Below are 25397 nucleotides of genomic sequence, written 5' to 3'. Positions count from 1 at the left end.
GTGCTGTTCCCTCCTGACCAGCACAGGGCTGGGTGGGCTGGCAGGGGCTGGGTGGGCAGATGCAGCCTGAGCAGCTGAAGGAGCAGAGCCAGCCCAGCTGTTCCTGGCCGGCAGACGGCTCAGCAGATTGCAGCAGGAGATCCTTGACGGCAGCAGGCAGGAGCATCCATCCAGTTTGTGCTTTGCTGCTGTGCCAAATCTCCCTCCTGTCCCCCTCAGGCTTTTCCTTCCACTTCTCTGTGTTTCCTGCTAGAGCACACAACCACTTCCCAAGCACCCAGGCAGGATCCAGGCAGATCTCCCCGGGGAGCAGAGCAGGCTGGAGCTGCTCCTGGTGCTCCAAGGCTTTCTCTCCTGGGAATTGCAGAGGGAACCCAGATCTGCTGAGGGCACAGAAGGGACAGGCTGAGCAGCATGTCCCAGAGGGGTTCCTTGCCTCAGCTGAGCAGGGATCCCAGAGCACACAACCCTCATCCCTCCTGCCTTCTCCCACCCCGCCTCCCTGATGTTCTTCCTCATGACGTTCCCTGTGCTCCCTCCACAACCAGAGCAGTTTGTCCATCACCCAGGGGAAGTGTGAAGGGAAGTCACCAGGGAAGCAGCACCTTACCTTGTGCCATCTTCCACACAGATGTCACTGAAGCAGGAGGTCACCAGGGTGGCTCCAGCTCAGGCTTCCCATGGAGACAGTCCTTCCATGCCTGGATGGGAGCAGTGCCACACGACTCTGCTCCTGCTGAAACACCTCCTCAGCTGCCAGGGCTGGAAGATGGGGTGGCATTTGTGCTCAGCCACCCCTGAGCAAGCAGCTGGCTCATCCTCTGGAGTCCTCTGAAATTCCCAGCAATGTCTGTGGAGCAGCCCTGGGATGGCAGAGCGACCTTGGGGACTCTCTGTGCTGGAGTGGGACCAGAAGCTGTGGCAGTGATGACCTTCCTGTGCCCAGCTCTGACGCTGGCGCAAGCCTGCCCAGCACCTCCCCACGTTCATGCCTCTGCTCACTATCTCTTGTGACACCAGTCACAAGCTTCCAAGGAAGCTTCCAAGCAGCTGCTCTGCAGGAATGATTGAACCAACAGGCTCTGCCTGTTCAACCCCACCACTGCAGGAACCACCCTTGGCACGGGGCCAAACAGGGAACAGCTCCCACAGCCCAGCCCATCACCCCAGGAACCACAAACATGACAACAACGTGACTCTGGCTGCTGACACACAGTGCTGGGATGAGCCTTGGAGACTTCTTTATTTGCAGAGTCACACTGAGGGGTGTGTCTGCACCAGCAGCAGGTTCCAGCCCAGCCAAACACAGGTATCCATCCCTCAGCCTAAGCAGCCACCACCACGGGCTCCCTCGGCCACCACTGACTGGGGACACTGTCAGAGCAGGAAGAGAAACAGCTGCTGAGGGGATACAAGACCTCTTTGATCCCTAAAAAACCAGCACAGTCAGCTAAGAGGCAACCTCGGGGTCTGCAGATTGTAGGCAAACAGTGCAGTAAGAGCAGCGAAGTGAGGTCCTGCAGCAGGACGGAGGGAGCACAAGGCTGAGGGACACTCACACCACCACCACCACCACCACCACCACCCCCCAGCCCCTGGGAGGCTGCAGGGCCAGGTGGGCACAAGGAGGGCAGGGCTGGGCTGGACCATCACTGACCAGGGAGGTGTGGAGGGACAGGGACATCCCTCTAGAGTCACCTGTGGTGTAAAAACCTCCTGGGAGCACCCAGAGGGGGATTGTGAGCTCTTTAGTGGGATTGTTCTGCTCCCATGTGAGAACAGGCTGGCACTGCTAACCAAGGTAAGGCACTAGGTCATGGCAGGATCATTCCCATGGATTAAGGGATATAAATAAAGCCAAAGTCTGACCAGGGCAAGTGCAGGCACAGATAGTGGCTGACTGACATCTCTGAAAGCCAGCACTGCCTGGGGGCTGTGTAACCCAGAACAAGGTGAGGCTTTCCCTCAGATCAAGGCACGTGGGCGTCTGCAGAGCACCAAGGGGTCCCTGTAAAGTGCCCCAAGACGCTCTGTTCTGTCCTCAGTCTTTGGTAAATGCTGTCAGTGACACCTGAACTGGCCCAAAACGTGCTGCAGGACAGGGCAAGGAGTGTCTCTTCCTCAGGGCCAGGCAGGCTGGAGACCCCACAGAGGCAGGGCAGGGCCTCCTGCCTCTGTCGGCACAAACAGCTGAGATTTTCCTTACTAGAGATGAACATTCCGCAGGGCTGAGCCGTTGTCTGAGCACAGCAGCTCACAGCAGGTTCACCCCATGCTTCAGCAGCTTCTGCTTGGCCTTGCTGGGCAGGCTGAAGGCACTGTCATGTGGGTTGGGGACGCCTGAGTTGCGGAGTGGAGCTCCCAGCTGCTGGAAGTAGGTCTCCATGACGGGATTTCGGCAGGCATACACGGCTGTGGAGGCGTTCCTGGAGGGGCAGGGAAAGGCAGGGGTCAGACTGACAGCTCTGAGCAAGATTCACACCTGGGCACTGGGCTCCCAAGTTTTGAGAGGGACTTTCAGGTGTCTCAGCACGGGAACGTGGAGCTGAACAGGCACCAAACCCCTGAAGGCCACAGGGAACCAGATTCTATTTCTAAAGGGTGCTGGCATCCTTAAAAGGGAAAGTGGGATATCACAAAATCATTTAGTTTGGAAAAGACCTCCAAGACCATCAAATTCAACCTGTGACTGAGTCCAACTCAGTGCTCTGGACTGGGTGACAAGGTGGGGACTGGTCACAGGTTGGACACGATGGTCTTGGAGGGCTTTTCCAAACTTAATGATTCTGAGATTCCGTGTATGGCCACGCTCCAAAGATTCCCCTTGCTGCCAGCCCAGCCCAGCCCAGGACACCACAAGCCTGGAACACTCCTCGTGCCCAACTTTCCTCCTCCCCCACTGCTGCTGGCCACAACCAAATCCCAGCACAGCACCTCGCAGCAGGAACCTGTGTTCAGTCACAGGTGTGATGAAGCTCAGACAAGAGTCAGATTCAGTCACCACCAAAGCTGTGATTAAAAACACTAATTAAGGCTAAGGATCCCCCCTCCCTGAGTATTCCCTGCAGGAGGGCTGGCAGGGAGCAAAGCCAAGGACCCTGGATTCCTCCTCAAAGAAGGAAAGCAGCAACTGCTATGTTTGCTGACACCCTTCTGTGACAACTCTCCATAAAAGAAAGCAGTTTTAGTCATCTTGTTACTCAGGCTGATTCACACATGGAGTTGCTTTTTTCGGGGTAACAGGGAACACGCCAGCTTAGCCAGTCAGTTTAGGATTGGATTTAAGGAGCCAGAGAAGCTCATGCTAAACAAGGAGTTCTCCAGCACTGAAGTGTGTGATTCACATTCCCTTGGCAAGCGGTGCCAGAGCAGTGAAACTGTGTAATTCCCAGGAGCATCTTTATTTCATCATGTTTTGGACAAACAAGCAGGACCAGGTGGGTGGAATCTGTGCACTCCCAGCTCAGTTGAGGAAAGGGGTGTCCACTTCAGCTGTGGCCTGGGGAAGGGATCTGGATGTGAGGAAAAGCTCTGGATTTTGGGAAGGGCTCTGGCTATGATAAAACCATCCTGCCTGGTGCATCACAATTGAGTTTGCCATGCACATCACAGCGTGTTTCCAACCCAATAAGCCGTGCAAGAAAACAATATCTAGGCTGCCAATTCTGGGCGCCTTTGGCTCCCTGCCGAGACACAAATTTATTAGGAACAGCTAAATTTAAAACTGCGCCTTAGAACCTTATGGTGCCAGGAACCGGCAGTTGTGTGACTGTTGCATCTTAATCCAAGCCATGGCACCACTCGGCTGTGCCCTCAGTCCACCCTCCTGGTGCCACTGCAGCCTCTCAACATCCAGGCAGAGCATGAAGGAACCCACAAGTCAAAGCAAATGCGACTGGTCCTTGGGTGTGGTCACAACCTGTGTCAAAACCCAGCCAGGAAAAGGGTTCTACCCTTCTGTGACCACCCCTGAGACTGGGACAGGTGGGTTGTGAGCACCCCTTACCTGATGATCACTTCTGAGGCTGTAGGGAGCTGGCTGAAGTCGGAGTGGATGAGTGTGGCCGCCCTCAGGAAGTGCCGGTCCAGGGGCCCGAGGGCGTGGGGCAGGTTGGCTGCACAACAGGAGAAAGGGGGTGTTAAAAACCCACTCTGCAGTGTTCACTGAGCAGGAAAAGGCTCTGGAGCTCACCACAGACCCTGGACAGCTGCAGAACAGCCTGGGGACACCCTCAATCCCAAGAGACAATGCTCCCCCAACATGGCTTTTGATCTGGGCTCTGTGGTGGGAGCTCTGCTGAGAAATGCTCCTGAGAAGGTGTCTGAGGTGTGAGAAAAGGTTCCCATAAACCCCATTCTCCTCACTCTTCCCTCCTGCAGTCCCTGAAGATGAAGGCTCACCTGTGAGGACATTCTGGATACAGTCATAGTGTGTGAAGCTGTAGTTTGCCCTGGCTGAGGCCGAGGAGTCCTTGGGCAGAGTCTCCCTCAGGTGAACCTCGAGGCCATTTAGGGAGGCCAGGCTGCTGTGGTACTGCAGGCAGAGGGAAAGGAAAAGCTAAAAGCCTCACCTGTGTCTCACCTGGCCTTCAAGGAAGTGCTGAAGGGAGTTTGGGTGACAGAAGGACCCGACCCCTCCTCACTCTGCTGTCCAGGCTCCCACCTAGAATGGCTGAGAAATTTGGGCACAGAGGGAAGCAGACAAGTCACAGAGCTCCCAAGGCAGTGATGGGGCTCTGAGCAACCTGGGCCACCGGGAGCTGTCCCTGCCCATGGCAGAGGTTGGAACAGGATGGGCTTTGAGGTCCCTCCCAACCCAAACCAGTCTGGGCTTCTGTGACTCACAAAAGGGCCCTCCAACCTGAAAATCAGCCATTAAGCCACCTGATGCTACTAATTACAGGAAAATGCAAAGCCTCATTAATTCACCATCAACCATTACTCTCCAGGGCTCATTTCACATGATTTACAGCCCCAGCAAGGGACATTCCTTTGCTTACACCGGGCAGCACAAACACACACAACAAAGCACTGAATGAATGCCAAGCTGCTGTTCTGGATGGATTTTCAGTAGCCCAGAGGCCCTGATCATGCTGAGGCTCCCTGGGCACAGGCAGGGCACAGGCAGGGGTACTCCACCACTCCTGGGAAGATTAACTCCATAATCCTCATCCTGCCAATGCGCTTTCCCCTACTGGGGAGAGGATCAAGCCTTTGTTCAGCAGGACTGCAGTGCCTGGCCTACCCTTGACCCCTGTCACGGCACAGATTTTCCTCTCTGTGCAGTGAAAAGGAGGGATAAGACCTAAAGAGCAGCAGGAGGCGAGGCCAAGAGCCTCCCACTCCACAGAGAAGGTCTGGGATGGAACCCGCCCTCCCAGAGGCTTGCAGCTGCACAAGCAGCATATTTTACCCTTCTTTGGTGTAATTTGGGGGCCTCAAAGCATTCAAAAAAACATTAATTATAACCCAGCTTTGACTTCCCTGAGAGCTGAGGGTCATTTTTAACCTACAGATAAACAAAGGGATGGACAAGCTGAGGTTGTGCCTCAAATCCACCAGCAGCAGAGCCCAGCTGCACCTCCTCAGACACTGCTCTTCCTCCTGGGACTGTGGGACATGCAGGGCACCTCTCCTGAGAGATATCATACCTGCACCCACGGGAAGGTGCAGCAGAAGAGCCCAGCCACAGCTGAAATCCAAGCTATGTGACAGTGCAGTTTTGGTGAGATCCAAAACAAGGGTATGTGAGACGGAAGCAGCCCGTTTGGGAAAAGAGGAACCTGAATGGAATTGAGAGCTTGTCAGCCCCAGGGCAAGACATGAAGGAAAATGGACTGTGCCATCCCTGTGCAATAGGGATTCCTCTCCCCAGCATGATAATTCCCACCTGCCTGCCTCCCCCCTGCTGTTCCAGACGAGCAGAAAGGGGACAAAGTGCCATGTCTGGTGCAAAGGGCCCTGGCTGCACCTCCAGGCTCAGCTGATTTGGCAGCAATCCCAACTCAGGCACATCAGCCCTGCTGTGCAGAGCAGACATTCCCCAGCTCCAGGGGCCCCAGGTGTCCCACAGCTCTGAGGGGAAGGAGCAACTTTGAGGCTCTGCATTAGTCTGAGCTTCCCTCCACCTTCCAGTCTGGCTGGGTAAGGAAATTAGGTTGTTCCTATGGCAACTGGCATATCAAACAGGGCTCTGCAGCTTTGACTCAGCTGCTGGTAGGGAGGCAGAGGCCATGCAGCAGCTCTGCAGCTGATGCTTCCCGGGAAAGATGGGGGGCTGGCACATCCTGCCCCTGCAACCCCATTAGCTCTGCTCACAGGGGAGCCTGGGCACCCAAACCTCACCACTGGGAAATTTGGGATTACTCTGGTGTGCAGTGCCCACGTGGCATCCCTCTCCCGAGCCCCAGGGAGCACCTGGAGGCTCCCCGAGCCAAGGGAACCTCTCCGGGACCTGCCGCCCGCCGCGCCCGCGGTGCTCCCCGAGGGAGAGGCGGTGACGCGCAGGGCGGGGGTTTCACAGAACCAACCTCGCTTCCCCCAAAAGTGCCGAACCGCCGGGGGATCCCCAGCGAATCCCAGCTCCAGCGCGGGCCCCTGGCAGCCCGCGGCTGTCTGTCACACCCACACGCTCTGCTCCGGTGCCGGCACTGCCAGACAACAGCAGCACCGGGAGCCGCCTGTGAGACGCGGCTGTCCCCGCTCCGACAGCTCCCACGCAGCCGCGGCTGCCGAGCCCGGCACAGCTCGGAGCAGGTGATGGAGGGACGGGGAGCATCATTCAACGCTCCCTCCCTCAGCTGTGCCCCCCGCCAGTGCAGCTGCAGTGGGGCAGAGCTTTCCCACTCACCACATCCTCCACGGCGCTGCGGTCCTGGCGCAGCTGCTCCTCAGCCAGCAGCGACAGCACCAAGCCCTGGATGCAGTGAACGTAGAGGCTCAGCTGGGCTGGCTCGCCCCCTCTGCCACCCAGCCTGTGCCAGCTGCTGTCCTCGCTGCTGGGACATGGCCTGTCCCCTGCAGGGTCACTGGGCAGAGTTTCCTGAAGCCCTGGGATGAGCAGCTGCCTCCTGCTCCGGAGCTGTCCGTATCCAGGACAATCCAAGCCCCACACGTGGTCACCAGCCGTACTGTCACTTCCTCCAGACACACGGTCCTGCCTCACAGTCCATGGCTTGTTCTGCTCACTGGATTTTCTTCTGCTCAGCTCCGGGGCAGGAGAGGGAGCAGCTGGACTGTGGCTGACTGAAAGGGAATTTCGGGGAGCACAGTGACCAACATCAGAATCCACAGGGGATTCCCCCTTGTCCTGGCTCTCTTGCTCCCAGGAGTAAGGGTTGGGAAAGGAAAAGCCTTCCAGGTATGGACCTGTAGTCCAGGCACACTCAGTCTGGAGTGAGGATGGGCTTGGGAGCTGCTCTGTGTCAGTCTCTGGGGGAAAGGATGTTTTCCTGCTGAGCTCTGAGCTTTCACTGCCCACGCCACTCAGGTTTGCAGCTGGAGAATTCCTTGTGCTGGCTCCCATTCCAGAGAAGTCCATCAGAGGACTTGCAGGGCTGCCCAGCTGCACAGCATCTCCCAGGGTGGGTGTGCCTGAAGCATCCTCATGGGACTCCTGCCCAGAGATTCCATCCAGGGCTTGATTTTCATGAGCTCCTGTTGATTCTGGAACTGCCTGGGAGCAGAGAGCACTCTCCTCTCCTCTGGGGCCTGCTGGGGACACGGGTGACCTAGTGGGAGATGACAACTGGATTAAACACTGAGCAGGATCTGTGTGGAGTTATCCCCTAGCTGATAACCCCGCTGGCTCCTGGCACTGATCAATGCCTGATCCATCCCCTGCTACAAAGAGACGTGGGGAAAGGATGGGCTGAGGTCTAACACAGGTGAAAAGCCTGGGAATCTTACACGGCAGGCTCCTGGGAATGTCCCTCCCTTGTCCACAAAGCAGTGCTGTGGTCTGGGCAAGCAGCTCTGCTCCAGGCTGCTCACAGCAGGGATATGGACACGGGAATTCTGCTGCAAATCCTGCCTCTGGGCCAGGCTGCTTTCCTACCTGGCCATCCACTCCACTGGGAAGTCCCTGAGCATGGAGAGCTCCTGTCCTGTCAGGAACACCGGGATGATTCGGACGCCCGGCGGCAGCACAGAGTCTGCAAGAGCAAGGGAGGGGTGAGGATTCAACAAACATGTCCCAGCTTAAAAACAGAAACCAAACCTCATCAGTCCAAAGGTTTCTGCAGGAGCTGCAGGCCTGCCATGATCCTGCATCCCAGCTGAGCTGGGCAGCCTTTTCCCATCCTGCTCATACCCTTCATGCCTGACATGGATAAATTTCCCCTCAGTGTTTCCAGCCTGGCAGATCATCTCCATACTGATGCTGAGAGGGGATGGCTGGAGGTTTGGACTGCAAGCACCAGCCATCTGTTGTCAGGGCCTGGCAGTGGCCAAGCGGCCACATGGGGAACTGGAATTAAGGCAGGCATGGCTGGGAATCTGCAGAACTGGAATAAAACCCAAAAAGAGCAAACCCAGCAGAAGGAGCTGGTTCTGATCACACAGCACAGGCTGGCTGGTGGCAGCAACACCCTCTGGGATATTTTGGAGATACTCCAGGACCCAGCACAGCTTGGATGTGAATCCCAGAGAACCAGCTCGTGCTCCCATACAGGGAAGGCAGCCCATAGGATGGATGCTCACCAGGCTCCTGTGGCTCCTCAGCTCCGGGCTTGCTCTGCAACAAAAGCCAAGAATCAGCTCTGTGGATGAATGAGGGACACCAGGACACCTCTGTCACCCCCCCAGTCCCCCAAGGCCGCAGAAGACCCCCACCAATCCCCAGCAAATGCTGGGACTGTTTGGTGCTGGGACGGGTTTTGGTCCTTAGGGAGCTCTCAAAGCCAAAGGGATCTTCCCAAGAACCAAACTACAGCTAAAAGTCAGGACAGAGCCCAGATTTATCATCACCACCTGCTCAGTGCACAGAAACTCCCTTCATTCAAGCAGAAGAATAGCAAAGGCTGCTTTCATATCTACATAATGATGGCTTTTTTATAGATGATCTTGATCACACAAATAATAACTTTTGACAAGTTTTAAAGCAAATGAAAACTGCTGTTTGTCCCTTTCAGACATTCATTTGGTGGATTTCTCAGTAAATACCAAAACTTGTGTAAAAAGCCAGTCAAAACATCACATAAATGAAAACTCACAAATTTAGTAAGTTAAAGACTGGAAAAAAAAACAAACCCTAATTCCTAGTGCAGAAGCCTTGGAACCTTTTTCAATCATAACTAATAAAAGCTTTAAGCATCAGCATCAATATTTGTTCTTCTCTGTGGTGACAAATGCCAGATCTGTGTGACAAGAGCTCCCACACTACATCCTTACAGGAATCTGCTTGCAGGGAATGTGTTCAGAACCATACCTGGCCTGGGGACTCGCTGCCCTGCAGGAGGACTTTGGCAGTGAGTGCAGGTGGCAGCTGGGTGCTCACAATCCTGAAAGGACAAAGGAAAGTCAGAGAAGCATGGAATGGTTTGGCTTGAGAGGGAACTTACAGATCATCGGTTCAGAGAACTCTGATGACACTTGGTGACAAAATATCTCTACCAGACAGACCAGAGACACAAGGTGACCCACCCTGGTGCAGGACAAGGCTCCCAAGTCCCTCCTCAAGTCAAATGTCCAGGTCCCTGCACTCTCAGGTGCTGCAGTGACTCACTCCAGTGTCCTGCCTGCAGCTATGAGGTCACTCCCTGGCAGATGCTCTCCCTGTGGCACATTTCCAGTGCTCATAAAAGGTAACACTGGAACAATTCATGCCAAAGAAAAATGGCACTTGAGTGCTGCTGCCAAGGAATTCTCAGAATTCCCCACCTCCTGTCTTTCAAGGCCACCTTGGAGACTTTCCTTGAAGTCATTCAGTCATGTTTGATTGAAAGAAGCTGGAATTTCTCATGGGAATCCTGGCTCATCCCCCTGTGCACTTCCTGTCAGTACAGACAGTGGTCCTGGCCAGCAGGTCAGATAAACCCAGGACTCACAGACACACCTGCCCTGAACTGCACATCTGCAGAGGGAACACTGCTGGGAAAGCACAACATCCACTCATCTCCCTTTTCCTTGGTGACTTCCCCAGAAAAAGCCTCAGAAATTCAGTCCTCACATCCTGCTGAGTTTCAAAACCAGCAGATTTCTACTAAAACCCAAGTCTTGAACTCCTTCATGGTGATAAGCACAAATAACCTTGGGGAGACTGTTCACAAGGGCCTCAAGTGACAAGACAGAGGGGCAAAGGATTCAAACTGGCAGAGGGCAGGGTTAATGAGATATTAGGAAGGAATTCTTCCCTGTGAGGGTGGTGAGGCCCTGGCACAGATAGCACAGAGAAGCTGTGGCTGCCCCTGGATCCCTGGAAGTGTAAAAGGACAGAGTGGATGAGATTTGGAGCAACCTGGGTTAGTGGAAAGTGCCCCTGCCCATGGCAGGGGGTGGAACAGGATGGGATTTAAGATCCCTTCCAATCCAAGCCATTCCATGATCCCATGACTCCACAAACCACTCAGTCTCAGTGACACACAGACAGACAGGAACTGCCTGGCCTGAAGCTCTGATGTCCCTGCCAACAACTAAGAGCAGCCCTCGAGCCCTTGCTCTGCTCCCTGCATGCACTCCAGGATCCGAGCCCTGGAAAGGGGCGGATTTAACCCTCCAGAGAACTCCTGGGCACTTACAAGCCTTTGTAGAGGATGCAGCCTGCCAGGACATGGGGAGAGCGCTGGCACGTCTGCAGGATGAGAGCTGCCTTCAGCAAAAGCAGGGGATCCACCTGGACAGGGAGAACCAGGGCATGAGGCCACACAACCCTGGGAAACCTCAAAGCAGCAAATAAACAAACACAGTGGCACTGGGGCAGCTCTAGAGCCAGGCACTGCAGAGGACAGGCTCTTACCTTGGTTTTGTCCAGATGCCAGAGAGAATTGAAAATCCTGTGGAGGTCACTGGTGTTGTTTTGGATGTGTTCAACGTACCTGTCCCACTCCCTGCTCAGCTCCTCCTGGGAAAATGCCTGCGGGTGACAAAAAACCCCACACTGTCACTACAAAGTGTCCATGCACACAGGATGGCAGATGCAATCCATGAGAGACAGGGCCTGCCAGCATAAGGTCAGGAAAGGCTGGGAAAAAATCCTGAAGGGAAACTGTTTAGGGTGAACATCTGGGAAAGCTTCAGCAGAACCCCACAGGACCTCGAAGCAAAGGAGGGGATGACCTGCTCACTTTTCCAGGTCCCACTTCTTGGATGCATGACCCTTGGCAGGAGGAAGGCAACACTGCAGAGCTGGGACACCATGGGAAGTGTTGAAACCTCCCCAAAAGTCACCATGTCCCCAGTCCCCCTCTACCATGTCCCAGTCCCTCGTTACTGTGTCCCCATGTCCCCAGTCCCTCCTTACCGTGTATGCACCACGCACGGGGCCCTGGTAGAAGGTGAAGAGCCCCATGAGCTGCTCCAGGAGCCGCCGGCAGCTCACGTCTGGCAGCTCCACAGCACAGCCCAGAACCTGCAGCAGACACAGCAAAGGATGGTGAACGTTGCCTGGCAGAACTCGGGCATGACAAGTGAGAACAACTCTCATCACTTTCACACAAGGACAGGCAACTCTGTACAGGCAAACACCCCTTGGGATCACAGCCACAGGAAAAGGAAATGCAAACATGCCCACACGAAAGCCCTGGCACAGACAGGATAAATAAATATCAGAAATGCAGCGCTTCAGACACACTCACTTCCCACGTTAGATGACCTAACTTGATGCTTTAATAGCTAAAGAACATTTTCCTGGAACTAAGCACTTCAAAATAGTCAAACTAACTCATTATTTATATTATGATGATGCTCCATTTGGTTTTTGAGTTGCTGAAACAGAAGCAGCAGTGCCAATTAAATGGGGCTGACTTGCCTCAGCCCAGTTCCCAGGGGGTGGTTTGGGGCACTTCTGTCACAACTGCCACATGCTGCTCCTTATACACTAAATGTCTGGGACACTGACAAAGCTTTGGGGGCTAGAAGGAAGGAAGAATCAGACTACCAAACAGTGACTGTGTCCTTACAAACTGCATCACACGGAACCCTGTTATGCCCCTGGATCCCTGGAAGTGTCCAAGGCCAGGTTGGACAGGACTTGGAGCAGCCTGGGATAGTGGAAGGTGTCCCTGCCCATGACAGGAGGTGGAACTGGATGAGCTTTAAGGTCCCTTCCAACCCAAACCAGTCTGAGATTTTGGGATTCTGTTTCCAGCCAGGAACATCTTAAGAAATCCATTCGGGTGTAGACACAGAAATAAGCTACTTAAAATTTTTTTGCAGGACGCTGAAGCAACTGCCAGGCCACAGAAAACAATGAAATTTGTGCATTGCAATGACCCTCCCCAGCTCTCTCTGGCTGCACCCCACAGGCTGAAAAATAAGCCCTCTTTGTCTGATCCAGTCCTTCAGCCCCTGGCTGTTTTCACTCAGTGACTGCTCCAGAGCTCCTGAACTCACCCACAGAAAGTCTCCATCCACCACCACGGCAAACTTGAGCTTCCTGAGGCGGACTAGGCTGGGAGGAGCCCCAGAGATCTCGGTGAGGCAGCGAACAACCCCGGCCATCTGCCCACACAGCAGCTCCTGCTGCTCTGGGATGGTCTGCCAGGGAGCAAAGGATTTAACTTCCCATTAAAAGGACTCCGGAAAAAAAAAAAATCACTGCTGTTTTCAGGTATAAATAAAAAGTAATTATCGTTTCAAGTCAATTTGCAGAAAGGGTTGTCAGGCATTGGCACAGGCTGCCCAGGGCAGTGGTGGAGTCATTATCCCTAGAAATGTTCAGAAAATGTGTGGGTGTGTGCCCACTGCAGTGGTTTAGTGGTGAAAAAGGTGTTGGGTTCATGGCTGGACTTGATTTTAAAGGTTTATTCCAACCTTGACACCTCTGGGATTCTATAAATCAAATGCAGTAGAACAGGCAGATTTCTGGGAGAAAAATAATTGGATTGCTTTTTCCAGGCAGCACAAGGGCCTGGGACTTATGGAGAGGAGTTTTCATCCCTTGTGAGTGTTTATTCACATCACCAGGACAGACCTGGGCTGTGCTGGCCCATTCTTCAGGGAGGGAGCAGAGTGTAACCCCATTGCTGTGCCCCGAGCCCAGCCCTGCTCCACCTGGAACTAATAGATAATTGGGATTTCTTTAAAAATTTCTTAAAACTTTTGTGACTACTAAGTAAGGATTAATCCAAATCACCTGGAAGCCCGACCCCTCCCAATCCAGAATCATCAGCATCCCCTTTGCAGGTACTGAAATAAAGCAGACGTTACCTGGGAAGGGTAAAAATAACATATCCCAGCACTTGTAGGATCCCCTTCCTCCTTCACTTTTGAGCCATCATAAAGGAAAAAGTAATTCCACCTAAAAAAACATTGGCAGAAATGATTGTGTATTTGAAAACCGTTACCCTTCCCCCTCTCCCTTCTATTTCTTCGGAAGAGCAACAAAAGGTTATTGCAAATGGAGAGACCTGATTCTTTGCACAATCACATCGAGTTTACACTCAAAAGCAGCACCAAAAAGGTCCCTCACGACTAAATTTGACCACTTTTGTGATTTTAAAGTAGGTTCTATAACTCCACCTCTCAGACACCCAGAAGGAGAAGTGGATTTGTGAGATTTTGTACCCTCAGCACACGGGATAACAATTGAAAAGCATTATCCATATGCATCGTAAACAGCTTCCAGATGCTGCCTGTACCCAAGAGCTCTCGAGGAGTAGGAGACAGCGGGGTCCCCTCTGAAGATGTGATCCCATTCTGCTCATAATTTCTGGAATGCACGTATTCAGGAACACTTTTCCTCCCGTCCTGTCAGTCAGCACCTCGTCACAAGCTCGGAACGAGCTTCGTGCGGGAGTTTTCCCGTAGGACCAGCCCAGGTCTGGAGCAAAGGCTGGCTCCAAGGCGGCACCGAGGAACCCGCGCTGCTGCCGGGCCAGGAGCGGGAGGCTGGATCCGTTCCCGGACCGCCCCTCCCCGGCCCTGCAGTGACCCACGGACAGGCACCGAGCAGCTGAGCCCCGGGGGCTGCCAGACCTCACCCACGACCGGGGACAGCAATCAGCAAAGGGCCGAAGGTGCTTCCAGGGACAGCGGCGGGCGGGGAGCGGGCTCGGGGCGGGGAAGGGGCTCACCATGGCGCGGGGCCGGGCGCGGCGGGGCGGGCCATGGCTGCGGGAGGCTCCGGCAGGGTCGGGGATGCTCCGGGCGGTTCCGGGATGCTCCGGGATCCCCCCGCTCGCTCCCGCCGCCGGTTCCGGGCGCGCCCCCGGTCCCGTGACCGCGCACGTGACCGCGCGCATGGCGGCGGCGGGCGGGTGGCGAGCGGGGCGCGCTCGGCGGCGGCGGGGACGGCGGGGCAGGGGCGAGGAGGAGGAGAATGATGAGGAGGAAGGGGAAGGCGGTCCCGGAACCGAAGCGGTGCTGCGGCGGCTGCGAGAGGCGCGGTGAGTGCCCGGCCCCGGTCCGTGTGTCCGCTCCCCGCTGGGCTCCGCCGGGCCCCGCTAACGCCGCGCTCTCCCCGCAGGGACGATCTGCTGAGCTCCGGCTTCTGGGCGGCGAGCGCCGGTGAGTGCGGGGAGCGGGGGGTGCGGGCACAGCGGGGACAGCGAGCCCCGGCACCGCCGCGCTGACCCCGCCGCCCGCAGGAGCCGTGCGGACCCCGCTGAGCGGCCCCGCGGAGCCGCCGGCCCGCTGCGTGTGCTACGGGCTGGGCCGGTTCGGGCGCTGCCCCGCCGCGCGGTACCAGCTCGCCTTCCTGCTGCTGCTGCTGGACGAGCTGCGGGTGAGCACCGGGGCCGGGGGGAGCAGCGGGGTCAGAGCCGGGCCGGTCCCCGCTGACGCCGCGCTGTCCCCGCAGGTGCCGCCCGACCGCTGCGCCCTGTTCGACCCGGCCTTCTCGGCGAGGGAGGCGGCGGTGCTGCGAGCGCTGGGGCTGTGCCTGCTCCCGGAGAATGAGGTGAGGAGACGGCCGGAACGGACTGCCCGGGATCGGCGGGGGCCCGCGGACAGGGCTCGGCCGTGACGGGCTCGGCCGTTCCCGGGCAGGAGGGGAAACACGACGTGGAGGGCGAGGCCACGGTGTTCTACATGGTGCACTGCGGGAAGGCCCTGTACAACAACCTGCTGTGGAGCAACTGGAGCCCAGCGGCGCTCTCCAAGCTGGTCATCATCGGGAACAGCTTCCGAGGAATCGAGGAGAGGTCTGGACAGACCCGGGCAGGCTCAGTGCCTCCCACCCTGCCTTCCTCTTCTCTGTCCCACTACTTTATTGCTTCCAACAACAATTTCCCGGTTTTGCACATTTTCATTGCCATAAAGTTTTCAGTCATGAGCCCTCTCCTCTGTCCCACCCCCATGCAGAAAACCTGTCTAAATCCACAGGAACATTGTGTCTAACGTGGACATCTTCTGTTATTGCAGATTGCTGTCCAGAATCTTGGAGAGAGATTATTCTTACATAGCAAAGGTATGAGGCAACAGTTTTAACGTTGTTCCATGTTGACAACAAACTTTTTAATAAGAAAGGAAATGAAATTGCCATTTGAAAGAAGAGGGGGGGTTATTTTTAAAACCTTTTTCCTAAACACTGTAATATAAAAGGTAATCACTTTAGGATTGTTGAACATCTGCAGAACATCCTGCACACAGGGGCTGAGGGTAATGTAACACCATTCTCATCCTCACTGGCTCAGCTTTGCAGGAAAGGGCTTCTGCATTGTCTGTAACTTTCCCCCCAAATGATCTTTAGGTCTTGAAAGGAGTGGAGGAAGTGGCCCTCCCCAGTCACCCCCGCTACCTGGACACCTTCAATGACACCTCTGTGCACTGGTTTCCCTTGGATAAACTGCAGGAGCTCTCCCCTGGGGTGTGGGACTTCGTGGAGGAGCCAATGTACCAAGACTGTGAGGACCTGGAGATCATCAGGAAGGGGGAGGGAGCCACTGCCAAGTCCTGACCATCCCTGTAGTGGCAGGGCTGGGATCCACATCTCTTCCCATGGAAGCTTCTGTGCAGCTGACACAGAGCTCAAGTAGCAAAAAGTGGCATCAGGCTGTGTCAAAAATGGCAGCACCTGAATGCTGAGGTGATGGGACATTTTTGTATCTTATTTAATAAAAAAGTAAAGCTGAGCTTTGACTTACACTCACTGAACTACAGCAAACTAATTCCACCAAAACCAGCCTTGAGAACCATCCACACTGCAGTGACTGCTCTTTGATTCCCTCCCCTTCCATAACAATTCAAGGCCTTTGCATGTCCTACACACATTTCAAAGCATCAGGAAGGAGAAATTATCTGAGGTGGTTGTAGTGGGAGTTGCTGGGATCTGGTTCCCAGTGCATGCTTGGAAAAAGCTCCCAGATCTCATTTCTGCTGAGATCAGCTCGTGATCAGTCCTGAGAATAACCAGGTCTTCCTCCAGGAAAAAAAAAAAGCCTTAGGGTTCCTTCCCTCACCTCTGTGCTCTTAACCACTGCAGTCCCACAGCAGAGAGAGTTAGGACTGGTCCTGGCTGTGTGCAGAGGAGCCCACTGTGTGAGGGATGTTGTGGGTACAGTAACTCACTGTCAGCATAAGCTGTGACATCTGTCACTGAGACTCAGGGGACTCAGCTACGCCAGCCCTCACTCAGTTGGAGCAGAGAATGTGATCCCTCCTAACCTGCTGGTAAACCTCTGTCCCAGGTGGCAATTACAAGTGTCAGCACTGCTTGTTCTCTCTTAGCCTGGGTTCCCAGGTCGGGAAGTCTGGCCCTCCATCCTCTTACCACTGCCTGAACAGCTCTTCCAATAAAACCATCCTGAGCATCCAGCTCCGGTGTCACTATTTACAAACCTGGAACTTGTTTATTCTGTTACCCAGAGGCTGCTCCTGGGTGATGACTGTCCCCAGCAGGGCCTCACTTGGCCACGCTGATGAGGCTCTGCAGCAAGGTGGGCACCCAGGCTGGTCTCTCCTTGCACAGAGGCTTCACTTGGCCATGTCAATGAGCAAGGTGGGCACCCAGGGTGGTCTCTCCTTGCACAGAGACCTCACTTGGCCATGTCAATGAGCAAGGTGGGCACCCAGGGTGGTCTCTCCTTGCACAGAGGCTTCACTTGGCCATGTCAATGAGCAAGGTGGGCACCCAGGCTGGTCTCTCCTTGCACAGAGGCTTCACTTGGCCATGTCAATGAGCAAGGTGGGCACCCAGGGTGGTCTCTCCTTGCACAGAGACCTCACTTGGCCATGTCAATGAGGCTCTGCAGCGAGGTGGGCACCCAGGTCTTCTCCCCTTGCACGAACACCACGCCCCTGTCGATGTAGATGACGATCCTGCCGAAGGTGTACAGCTGCTTGCCCTCGTGCCTCTTTCCGATGACAGGCATGAAGACGATGTTGTGCTCCTCGGCCTTGGTCTGGATGAGGTCCTTGAAGTTCATGGGCACGGAGCCGGCGGCGGCGCCAATGCCGCGCTGCGCCATGTTCTCGGCCTCGCGCCGCTCCTGCATGGCCTCGTACTGGAAGTCCTTGCGCCGCTCCGTGTGCGTCAGGTAGGCGATGTTCTCCCGGGCGCCCGGCTGCATGTACCCACCTGGGGGAAAAAACAGGGAGAGCACTGTTCTCTCTAGGTCCTGAGCTGTTCCCAGAGGGAAGCAGCTCCATCCAGGAAAGCCAGTCAAGCAAGACTTAGAGTGTGGTGTTCTGAGTTTGGGCTCAGAAAGGGAGTTTGCGGTTTTGGAAAGAGGGCAAATTTCAGGTGCTGCTCCCTCTCTCTTTTATACAGTGTAACTTCCAGTGAATTCCCAACAATCAGTTTTAAGTCTTAGGGAGAGTCATGTGGGAGGGAATTGCTGTAAAGATACGGAAAAGAACCGGTATCTCACCATAAAGAAAAAAATACCCAATAATGACAGCTTTAGAAGTCAAGCCCTAAAGGATGATGTCTGACTGACTGGAAGAGGATCAGCTGTTCAATGGCCCAGGAAGCCACCAAAAATCTGTTCCTGCTTCAGTGCAGTCCAGAACTATTAAGCAGCATCTCAGAGGTGTTCTTTAAGGAAGAGCAAGGCACAGCCCACTGAATCTCACTGCTCATGGGAGCTGCTGCCATGCTGCCAGCAGGGCCATGCCCCAATCGGCCTCCCAGGAGCCACACGTGACTGTGCTGCCAGCCCAGAGCAGCAGAGCCACCCCCATGAGCCACCTACCCACGCTGGAGGACACAGCCCGGTTCATGATGTCAAGGGCTTCATTGAACTTGTCTTTGATGGAGGGATGTGCCAGCACCTGGTCTGAGAACATGGACTTCCAGCCCAGGTACCACTTGGTGATCTCTTCGTAGTTGGGGCTGTTACTGAGCCAAGAGCAGAGCACCTGCAGAGCAAGGGACAGGTGAAAGGCAGCACAGGGATGTTTGTGCAGGAGAGGCCTCTCTGCCACAGAATCCAGAGCCATTTAACATGGAAAAGACTCCAGGAGTATTGAGTCCAATGTGAGACCAATCAGCCCCTTATCTATCAGCCCAGAGCACTGAGTGACACATCCAGGCATACTTTGGACATCTCCAAGGATGGGCACTCCATCACCTCCCTGGGCAACCCCTTTCAGTGCCTGGCCACCCTTTCCCTGAGGAAATTCCTCCTGATGTCCAACCTGAATCTCTCCTGGCATAATTTACCACTTGGTTTATTACTGAGTGTCAGTAAAAGGAGGAACTGTTCCAACGACTACTGAGCTGAGAGTGGGAACCAGGCCAGTTCAGCACCAGGGTAGCAATTCCTGGGCAGGAATCACTAAAACACTCCCCAGTTAATCAAAACTCTTTCCTCAGCCCTCAGTGTCTCACCTGCAGCCACTTTGGGAAGAAGTGTTTCTCCAGAAGCCCAACTAGGCTGGAGACAGAAATCATCCCCTCCCAGTCGATCACCCAGTAAAAGGCATCCATGTGCTGCTGGTGAGGGTTGATGATGAGCTCATTCAGACACATCCCTGGGAAAGGAGAGGACAGTTAGAAAAGAGCCTCACTCAGTTTTATCAGTGCCCTGACCTCGTTCACTACCAATACACAGAACTTGAGCAGCACCTTTTTGTTATCCTAAGGGACAGTGGGGATTTTTGTCTGATCCTGCCATAAAATGGTGCATTTCCACTCCAGTGATTACAATTTGCTGCCAGAACTGAGAAACTAAAAACACTTGACTATTTTTTAACCATTGAGCCACTTTGCATTACAAAACTCACGGTGAAACATTAGAACAGACCAAGGAATTCAGGAGTAACAGAGAGACGTCTTACAATGTGGTCCTACCTGACAGCTCTCAGATATTCCTACTGGCTGGAGATGGATGATTTATAAAAAGTAAGACAGAAAAGCAGGACAATAACCAGTAATTCCTCATATTTCTGCCTCTGCACAGGACTGGTAGCAGAAAATCAAGAGGCAAGCTTGGTCCAACCTCACTAACAACAATCTCTGATGTAACACTGGCACCCAAGGATCCTTCCTTGGTGTCAGGGGGAAGGTGCCACCAGCAGATTCCCAAAACCCAGCACTGCCTATCGTCTCACCAAGTTTAGGCACGATGTTCTTGACCATGAAAGCCTCCCAGGAGCCAGGAGTGAAGACATCCTTCCAGGGCTGGAGGATGAGCTTGGCAGAGGAGTCGCTGGGGTGCCACTTCTGCAGGGCGTTGGCCAGCTTGTTGCGGATGGGCGAGTACAGCGGCTCCAGCCGTGCCTGCATCAGCGGCAGCCAGGGATGGATCCACGAGTGGATGGGCACCGTGTCTGTCAGAGGATTCCAGCTCTCCACCTTGGGGCACAACAGCAAAGATAACTGAGTCCAGCCATCAGCAGCAAGTTTATTTGAAGCACAAAGGACTGTGATGCAGCCCCCGACTCCTCAATCCATCAGCAGAGGCTGCACACCGGTTTGAATTCCAGCTGGAATTCAAACACGGGTTCAGAGTATGGCTCTGCTCTCCCCAGCCCTCTCCTCTCACCTCCTTCTGCAGCTTGGGGAAGATGAGCTGATCCAGAATGTTATCCAGAATCCACACAGGAACAACGTTCACCCAGCTATCCAAGAAATCCACCATGGATCCACAGTTCCTCGGCTGCCACCGCGCCACGATGTTTCTGACGTACGGCATCCAGATCTCCCACATCAGTCTGGGAAAAAACTCCAAATAAATCTAAGTGAAGCTCAAAGCTACATCCTGGGCCTAAATAAACCAAATGAGAGCTGTTAGTTAAAGCTGCTTCTTTTCTGTAGCTGCAAACTGGATTTAACAGGCCCAACGAGGGAATCCTTGGGAAAAGCTCCCTTGTGTCTGCCCTTTTCCATCCTCGAGGAAGCAGCACAGGAAGATGCTGCACAAAGTACAAATAATTTGTTCTTTACCTGTGAAAAGCATCTGTTGACAGGTCCTGCCCACTGTGGGATAACAGCTGATCATTTTCCAGGAGGCTCTTCCACTTGGCTATGATCTCTGTGCCGTATGTACAGTCCTGGGAATGACAGGGCACAAATGGTCCTTATCCTTTTCCATTAATTCCAGCTGGGCTCTGCACAGAGCAGGCTGATGGTGTGCTGAGCACAGCCAGCCTTCTCACCTTCTCTCAGGGCAAGCCAGGAGCTTGCAGTCTTAATTCCAAAATCCCACAATCACTGAAGTCAGAAAGAACTCCCAGACCACTGAGCCCAACCTGTGACCTCTCCCCACCTTGTCACCAGCCCAGAGCACTGAGTGCCATGTCCATCATTTCTTAAATGACTTTCAGTTAAGTCCTGCCAATGAAAAAACCCACCTTATGGTATTAATACACCTCCAAGGAGAGAAGAGGACAGTCTGAACTTCTCCAGGTGTACAGAGAAACCCAGACTCTACCCCAGCTTATATGGCACTGAGAACAGACTGTGCATCTCTGACACCTGACAGACAAATCTCTCCTGCTTTTGCTAAAAAACAACAGCTGGAGATTTGTTTTTCACCAGATTTTTCATCCCTAACACTCATAAAAGGGATTGCTTTCAACCTCACAAACTCCTAAATTTTTACCCAGCAAATATCTGAGAGTGGAGACAGTACAGGGTTTTATTTTGTCTCTTCTTTCTCTCCAGACTGATCAGGAATTTAGAATCTCAGAATCCCAGACTGGTTTTGATTTGAAGGGACCTTAAAGCTCATCTCATTCCACCTCTTATCATGGGCAGGGACACCTCCCACTAGACCAGGACACTTGTGACAAGGCAACAAAGATTACTGGAGCCATCAAGTGAGAACTGCAGATAACTCAGACCAACACATACCTTGAGGGGATCCCAGTTCTTGAAGTATTCCTTCATCAGAGGATAAACTATGGCCACTGCCAGGTCCACCCTGTCCGACATCCTGTACTCCTCGTAGTACTTGTCCTGCAGGGTCTCAAAGATCTTTGCACACTCATCCAAGGTGAGGGGATTCTCACAGCCTGGCTGCATCCGCCTCTCACACTCCTCCACCATGTCCAGCACCTTGCTGAGGTTGCTGATGGCCTTCTCCTCGTGGGACAGCACCTCAGCCATCTTCTGGATCTCGTGGCTCAGGTTGACCACCATGTCCCTCTCGTACTGCAGCTGCCGGTCGCTCTGGATGATCTCCTGCTCCGTGATGTCGATGAGCAGCTGCAGGTTGTGCTCCAGCTCGGGCAGGGCAAAGCCCTGGGGCTTGGAGTCCTTGCCCAAGGGCTGCTGGGGGCTGTCATCTGGGATGTTGTGCTTGTGGCTGATCTGACTGTAGCTGTAATAAACCTTCTGCTCCCGGCCCGTCATATCAATCACCTGCCGGCAAACAACAAGGAACTCTCTCACAAAGAACTCTTGCATCATCAAAAAAGGAGAAAACCGCTGACTCCAAACTGAAATCTGGAGATTTCCAAGGACCTTGATTACTCTAGGAGGCTGCTGATGTACACTGTGTTTGAATGAGGGGATTGCCTCCCCAATGGCCTTCTTCAGACGTGAGCAGTTAGAACAAATAAGAGACAATCTGGAATCAGAGCCAGAAGAATCTCATCTCACCCCAGTTTCACTGAATGATTCTACAAGCAGTGATCTCGCCATTAGTTACACTACTAGTTATTTCACTTAGAACATGTATCATTTTATAAAAACACTTTAATTTCAGATTCATAATTTTATCGAGTGCACACCAGACAAATCCCTTACTGTCCCTTTGAGGTAGATGATGGTTCAAACCATCCCAGAAGGGACAACTGTGCTTTCAGAAGTGGGCAAGTGTTGATTATGACAAACGTGAAACAATTTAACTGAAATAGCAATTAACCCCCTACACACACTCACATTTAATCTGTCACCACATCCAGGTGACACAGAGCTATTACATGGCTCAGGGATGAGTTCCATGAGGCTGCACAGGCAGTTCCTAGGACTGGCTTTACTGAGGTTACTCGTGGCTAAAATGTGCTGGTGACACCAAAGGGCCCAAACTGCTCCTCAGGGGTCACTTCTTGGCTTATCAACCTCACCTTGACCTGGGAGAGCTCCTTCTGAGGGGCTGCAAGCTGCTTGCTGATCCTGCCCTTAGCTTTCAGCTCTTCCACTGTCTTGTAGCTGTACTTGGGCTTTTTCTTGCCTCCATTCGGATCCTTCCGCCACTGGCTGAGCTCCTTCTGAAATTCCTGGACAAAAACAGCAGAGTTGTGGTGGCTGCTCTTTGTCACACCCCAAATCTGCCTCTCTTTACAGGGAAAAAACCATCAGGTCAACAAGGAATTTGTACAGAAAATAACTGGGAAGTGGAAAAGCACATGCCAAACCAGCTTGGATGCTGTAGGCCAGTCATCCACCCTATGGATTAAATGAACAGGATGTCTCTGGTCTTTTTTTATTTAAACAGAAGACAAAGACTATTTATGTGGGAGACTCTTCAAAGGAGGGATTCTAGCAAAGCTGCTGAAATAGAGTGAGCCAGAAACAACACAGAACATTACAGTGATAAGAAAGATCTGCCTAAATGTACTCTGTGTTTGGCATCTTATCTAAAACGAGCCCAAACAGTTTTCTCTGACACAGAAATTAAGAAAACTGTATACACAGCACAGCAGGGAAGCAGCAAGAACCCCAGAAATACCTCCTCAGTTTCCTCTTCTGAGTCCACCACAGGGAAGTCCTGCAAGGACTGCGTGGTCCTCTCGGAGCCGTAAGCTCCCACGGCACCTTTGCCTTTCCTTTGCTTGGCCTCGATGGGATTGATGATTCCTGGCAGGATGGGAATGGGGTCAGGAGGAGCAGTTTGTGAGCTGGGAGAGAGCAGAACAGCCAGGCTTTCCCTATGAGTTACCAGATCAGCACCAACACCTCCCTGGCACTGCCTCCATCCAACATCACCAGTTCCCTATAAAATCACTTCATCCCAGCACACACCAAACTGCCAAGGCACAGCCTTACTCCCAACCACAGAAGGAAGTTTAAGCCACCTGGCAGTTCTTTAAGGAATCCAACCTCTCCTCCAAATCCCTAGCTAATAATAAACCACCAAACACACTGACAGTACCTTGAGCATTCTTCCCCAGACCTCTTCCAGGGACATATCCCATCTTCTGGAGAAGCTTCTGCCCAATTCCTTTTGTGTGTCTCTCCCAGCTGCCAAAATCCACAAAGGACTTGGAGCCCCCTATGAAGCCTTTCTGGCTGGGCTTGAAATTTCCACCCTGTCAAAAACAAACACAGAAAAAACCTGCAGCCATGAGGCTTCAAAAAACCAAAAAGTCTGCAGAACGCTCCTCAGAAGGTTCTTCCCAAACAGGATTCTGCTGTCCCCACACTGCCCAGCTCATTGGAACCTTGCTTGTGTATCCATGAAGCACCTATGGAAATTCCTGAAATTCCTCAAATGGGAAAGGAAAATCCTGAAAAACTCTGGGTGACAACCTGGCAGTTCTCAGGTTCCACCATCAGATTTAGCTGAAGCTGATTCCTGATTCTTTCTGGTTTTAACTGAAAATAAGGGTTTGAATTTTAATCTATAACATGCCTGGATGTTCTGTGAAAGTACAAAAATAAAGTCTCTGAAAGGCAGGAAACCACAGGAATTCTCTTCTTTAAACCTCCACTGACCAAACAGAATATTGAGAAAAATGAAAGGACTGATTCCCAGGGATCCACAATCATTATATCAACGTACAGTTGTACCAATGATTTATTACTCTGATTTTTGTTTTATCAATTTATTTGTATCAACGATTCAGAATCCAGAGCAAACACTTCCCCTAATGACACATCTAGGCCCCTGGTTTAATTATTTCTCCCTTTTTTAGTGTTCTGTTACAGTTTCACTGCCCTCCCCCACAGCCTGAGTTTCATAAATATAAAACAGAGAACAGTAAATTTCCTGGAGAACTCACTGTTTTTAACTTCTTGGGCACAAACTCCTTGGGAATCTCCTCCTGCTTCACAGGCTTCTCATCGTCATCCGAGTCCTCATCCGAGAGCTCCTCGGCCGCCGCCTTCCTCAGCCCGGCACTGACAAAGCTCACGGGGGCCGAGTAATCCCTGGAGCTGCAAAACGAGAGGGAATTCTGCTCCAGGGCACATTCCTGCGGGACCCTGGGGGCTGCTGGGCTTTACAACCCCCCCCCAAAACGGGATATCAAAGACCGTCGAGCTGTTTAACCCTGCTTTTAGGGGTTAAACATCCTCCCTATCCCCATCCTCCCCCCACCCCACGCTGCGAGCACAGGGAAAATCTCTACAGCTGAGGGGGACCCCAGGGCAGCCCCGACCCGGGATAGGCTGCTCGGGTGGGTGTCCACAGCCGGGAAAGGCCCAGGGAACGGGGGGAAGCTGCGGGGAAGGGGGGGAAGCTGCGGGGAACGGGGGGAAGCTGCGGGGAACGAGGAAACTCCGCAGCCGGAGCAGCTCCCGGAGTCCCTGAGCGGGCCGGGGGTCCCAGCCCGGCCGTACCGCTTGCCGCCGAAGCTGGGCCGCTCCTCGTCCGAATCGCGCTCGGCCCACACGCCGTAGGTCGCCTCCTCCTTGGTCTGGCGGTGCCGCTGCCGGTGCGGGTTGAATTCGTTCTGCAGGTCCCAGTCCGACACCTCGAAGCTCTCCATCTCAACGCCATCGTCTCCGTCCGTGCCGTACAGGTGCGACATCGACATGGTGGCACCGCCGGGACCCCCCGGCCCTGCTCAGGGATCCCCGGCCCGCTCAAGAACTCCTGACCCGGGCACCGCCGGGATCCCTGGCCCGCTGAGGGACTCCTCACCCAGAACCCCCGGCCCGCTGAGGAGCCCCAGCACCAACCCCGGCC

The 25397-nt window shown here is 53.7% G+C and overlaps 3 protein-coding genes across 4 annotated transcripts; 1 reads left to right on the top strand and 2 right to left on the bottom strand.

The window, feature by feature from the left end:
* Nucleotides 1-1170: 1170 nt before the first annotated feature.
* On the bottom strand, nucleotides 1171-14293 carry HPS4 (HPS4 biogenesis of lysosomal organelles complex 3 subunit 2). 2 transcript variants are annotated; one of them, XM_066199534.1, is made up of 14 exons: nucleotides 14232-14293; nucleotides 13366-13456; nucleotides 12550-12693; nucleotides 11459-11566; nucleotides 10955-11071; nucleotides 10737-10831; nucleotides 9428-9500; nucleotides 8701-8734; nucleotides 8057-8153; nucleotides 7369-7730; nucleotides 6851-7245; nucleotides 4402-4534; nucleotides 4007-4115; nucleotides 1171-2426 (listed from the first exon to the last, which is right to left on the bottom strand). In XM_066199534.1, the coding sequence occupies exons 1-14, from the start codon at nucleotides 14264-14266 to the stop codon at nucleotides 2255-2257; spliced, it is 1965 nt and encodes a 654-aa protein (XP_066055631.1). In that variant the 5' UTR covers nucleotides 14267-14293; the 3' UTR covers nucleotides 1171-2254. The 2 variants fall into 2 exon arrangements, with proteins under 2 accessions (XP_066055631.1, XP_066055630.1); XM_066199533.1 differs by having other exon boundaries at nucleotides 6851-7730.
* A 104-nt stretch (nucleotides 14294-14397) lies between these two features.
* Nucleotides 14398-16242, top strand: SRRD (SRR1 domain containing). The gene is made up of 7 exons (XM_066199536.1): nucleotides 14398-14543; nucleotides 14624-14664; nucleotides 14745-14881; nucleotides 14957-15055; nucleotides 15145-15299; nucleotides 15520-15565; nucleotides 15848-16242. Exons 1-7 carry the CDS (start codon nucleotides 14398-14400, stop codon nucleotides 16052-16054), a joined length of 831 nt encoding a protein of 276 aa, XP_066055633.1. The 3' UTR covers nucleotides 16055-16242.
* Nucleotides 16185-25396, bottom strand: TFIP11 (tuftelin interacting protein 11). The gene is made up of 12 exons (XM_066199532.1): nucleotides 25049-25396; nucleotides 24490-24643; nucleotides 23640-23796; nucleotides 23217-23344; nucleotides 22612-22764; nucleotides 21395-21904; nucleotides 20486-20592; nucleotides 20085-20253; nucleotides 19651-19894; nucleotides 18929-19071; nucleotides 18291-18456; nucleotides 16185-17674 (listed from the first exon to the last, which is right to left on the bottom strand). The coding sequence occupies exons 1-12, from the start codon at nucleotides 25243-25245 to the stop codon at nucleotides 17319-17321; spliced, it is 2484 nt and encodes an 827-aa protein (XP_066055629.1). The 5' UTR covers nucleotides 25246-25396; the 3' UTR covers nucleotides 16185-17318.
* Nucleotide 25397: the final 1 nt, after the last annotated feature.

This window comes from Chamaea fasciata, unplaced genomic scaffold, assembly GCF_029207755.1.
Source record: "Chamaea fasciata isolate MVZ Bird 193981 ecotype frontalis unplaced genomic scaffold, bChaFas1.0.hap1 SCAF_18, whole genome shotgun sequence".
Classification (NCBI taxonomy): domain Eukaryota; kingdom Metazoa; phylum Chordata; class Aves; order Passeriformes; family Sylviidae; genus Chamaea; species Chamaea fasciata.
Note: the sequence above shows the minus strand (reverse complement) of the source record. Positions and strands in the feature narration are given on the sequence as shown.

Excerpts from the sequence above, each read along its gene's own strand:
- SRRD (XM_066199536.1), top strand. The coding sequence starts at position 14,398 with ATGGCGGCGGCGGGCGGGTGGCGAGCGGGGCGCGCTCGGCGGCGGCGG. Across the intron at positions 14,882-14,956 it reads TGCTGCTGGACGAGCTGCGG|GTGCCGCCCGACCGCTGCGC; the intron begins GTGAGCACCGGG and ends CTGTCCCCGCAG. Across the intron at positions 15,300-15,519 it reads TTCCGAGGAATCGAGGAGAG|ATTGCTGTCCAGAATCTTGG; the intron begins GTCTGGACAGAC and ends CTGTTATTGCAG.
- HPS4 (XM_066199533.1), bottom strand. The coding sequence starts at position 14,266 with ATGGCCCGCCCCGCCGCGCCCGGCCCCGCGCCATG. Across the intron at positions 11,567-12,549 it reads TGGATGGAGACTTTCTGTGG|GTTCTGGGCTGTGCTGTGGA; the intron begins GTGAGTTCAGGA and ends TGTCTGCTGCAG. Across the intron at positions 2,427-4,006 it reads GCCTCAGAAGTGATCATCAG|GAACGCCTCCACAGCCGTGT; the intron begins GTAAGGGGTGCT and ends CTGCCCCTCCAG.
- TFIP11 (XM_066199532.1), bottom strand. The coding sequence starts at position 25,245 with ATGTCGATGTCGCACCTGTACGGCACGGACGGAGACGATGGCGTTGAG. Across the intron at positions 21,905-22,611 it reads AGGAGCTCTCCCAGGTCAAG|GTGATTGATATGACGGGCCG; the intron begins GTGAGGTTGATA and ends GTTTGCCGGCAG. Across the intron at positions 20,254-20,485 it reads TCAACAGATGCTTTTCACAG|ACTGATGTGGGAGATCTGGA; the intron begins GTAAAGAACAAA and ends GTTTTTTCCCAG.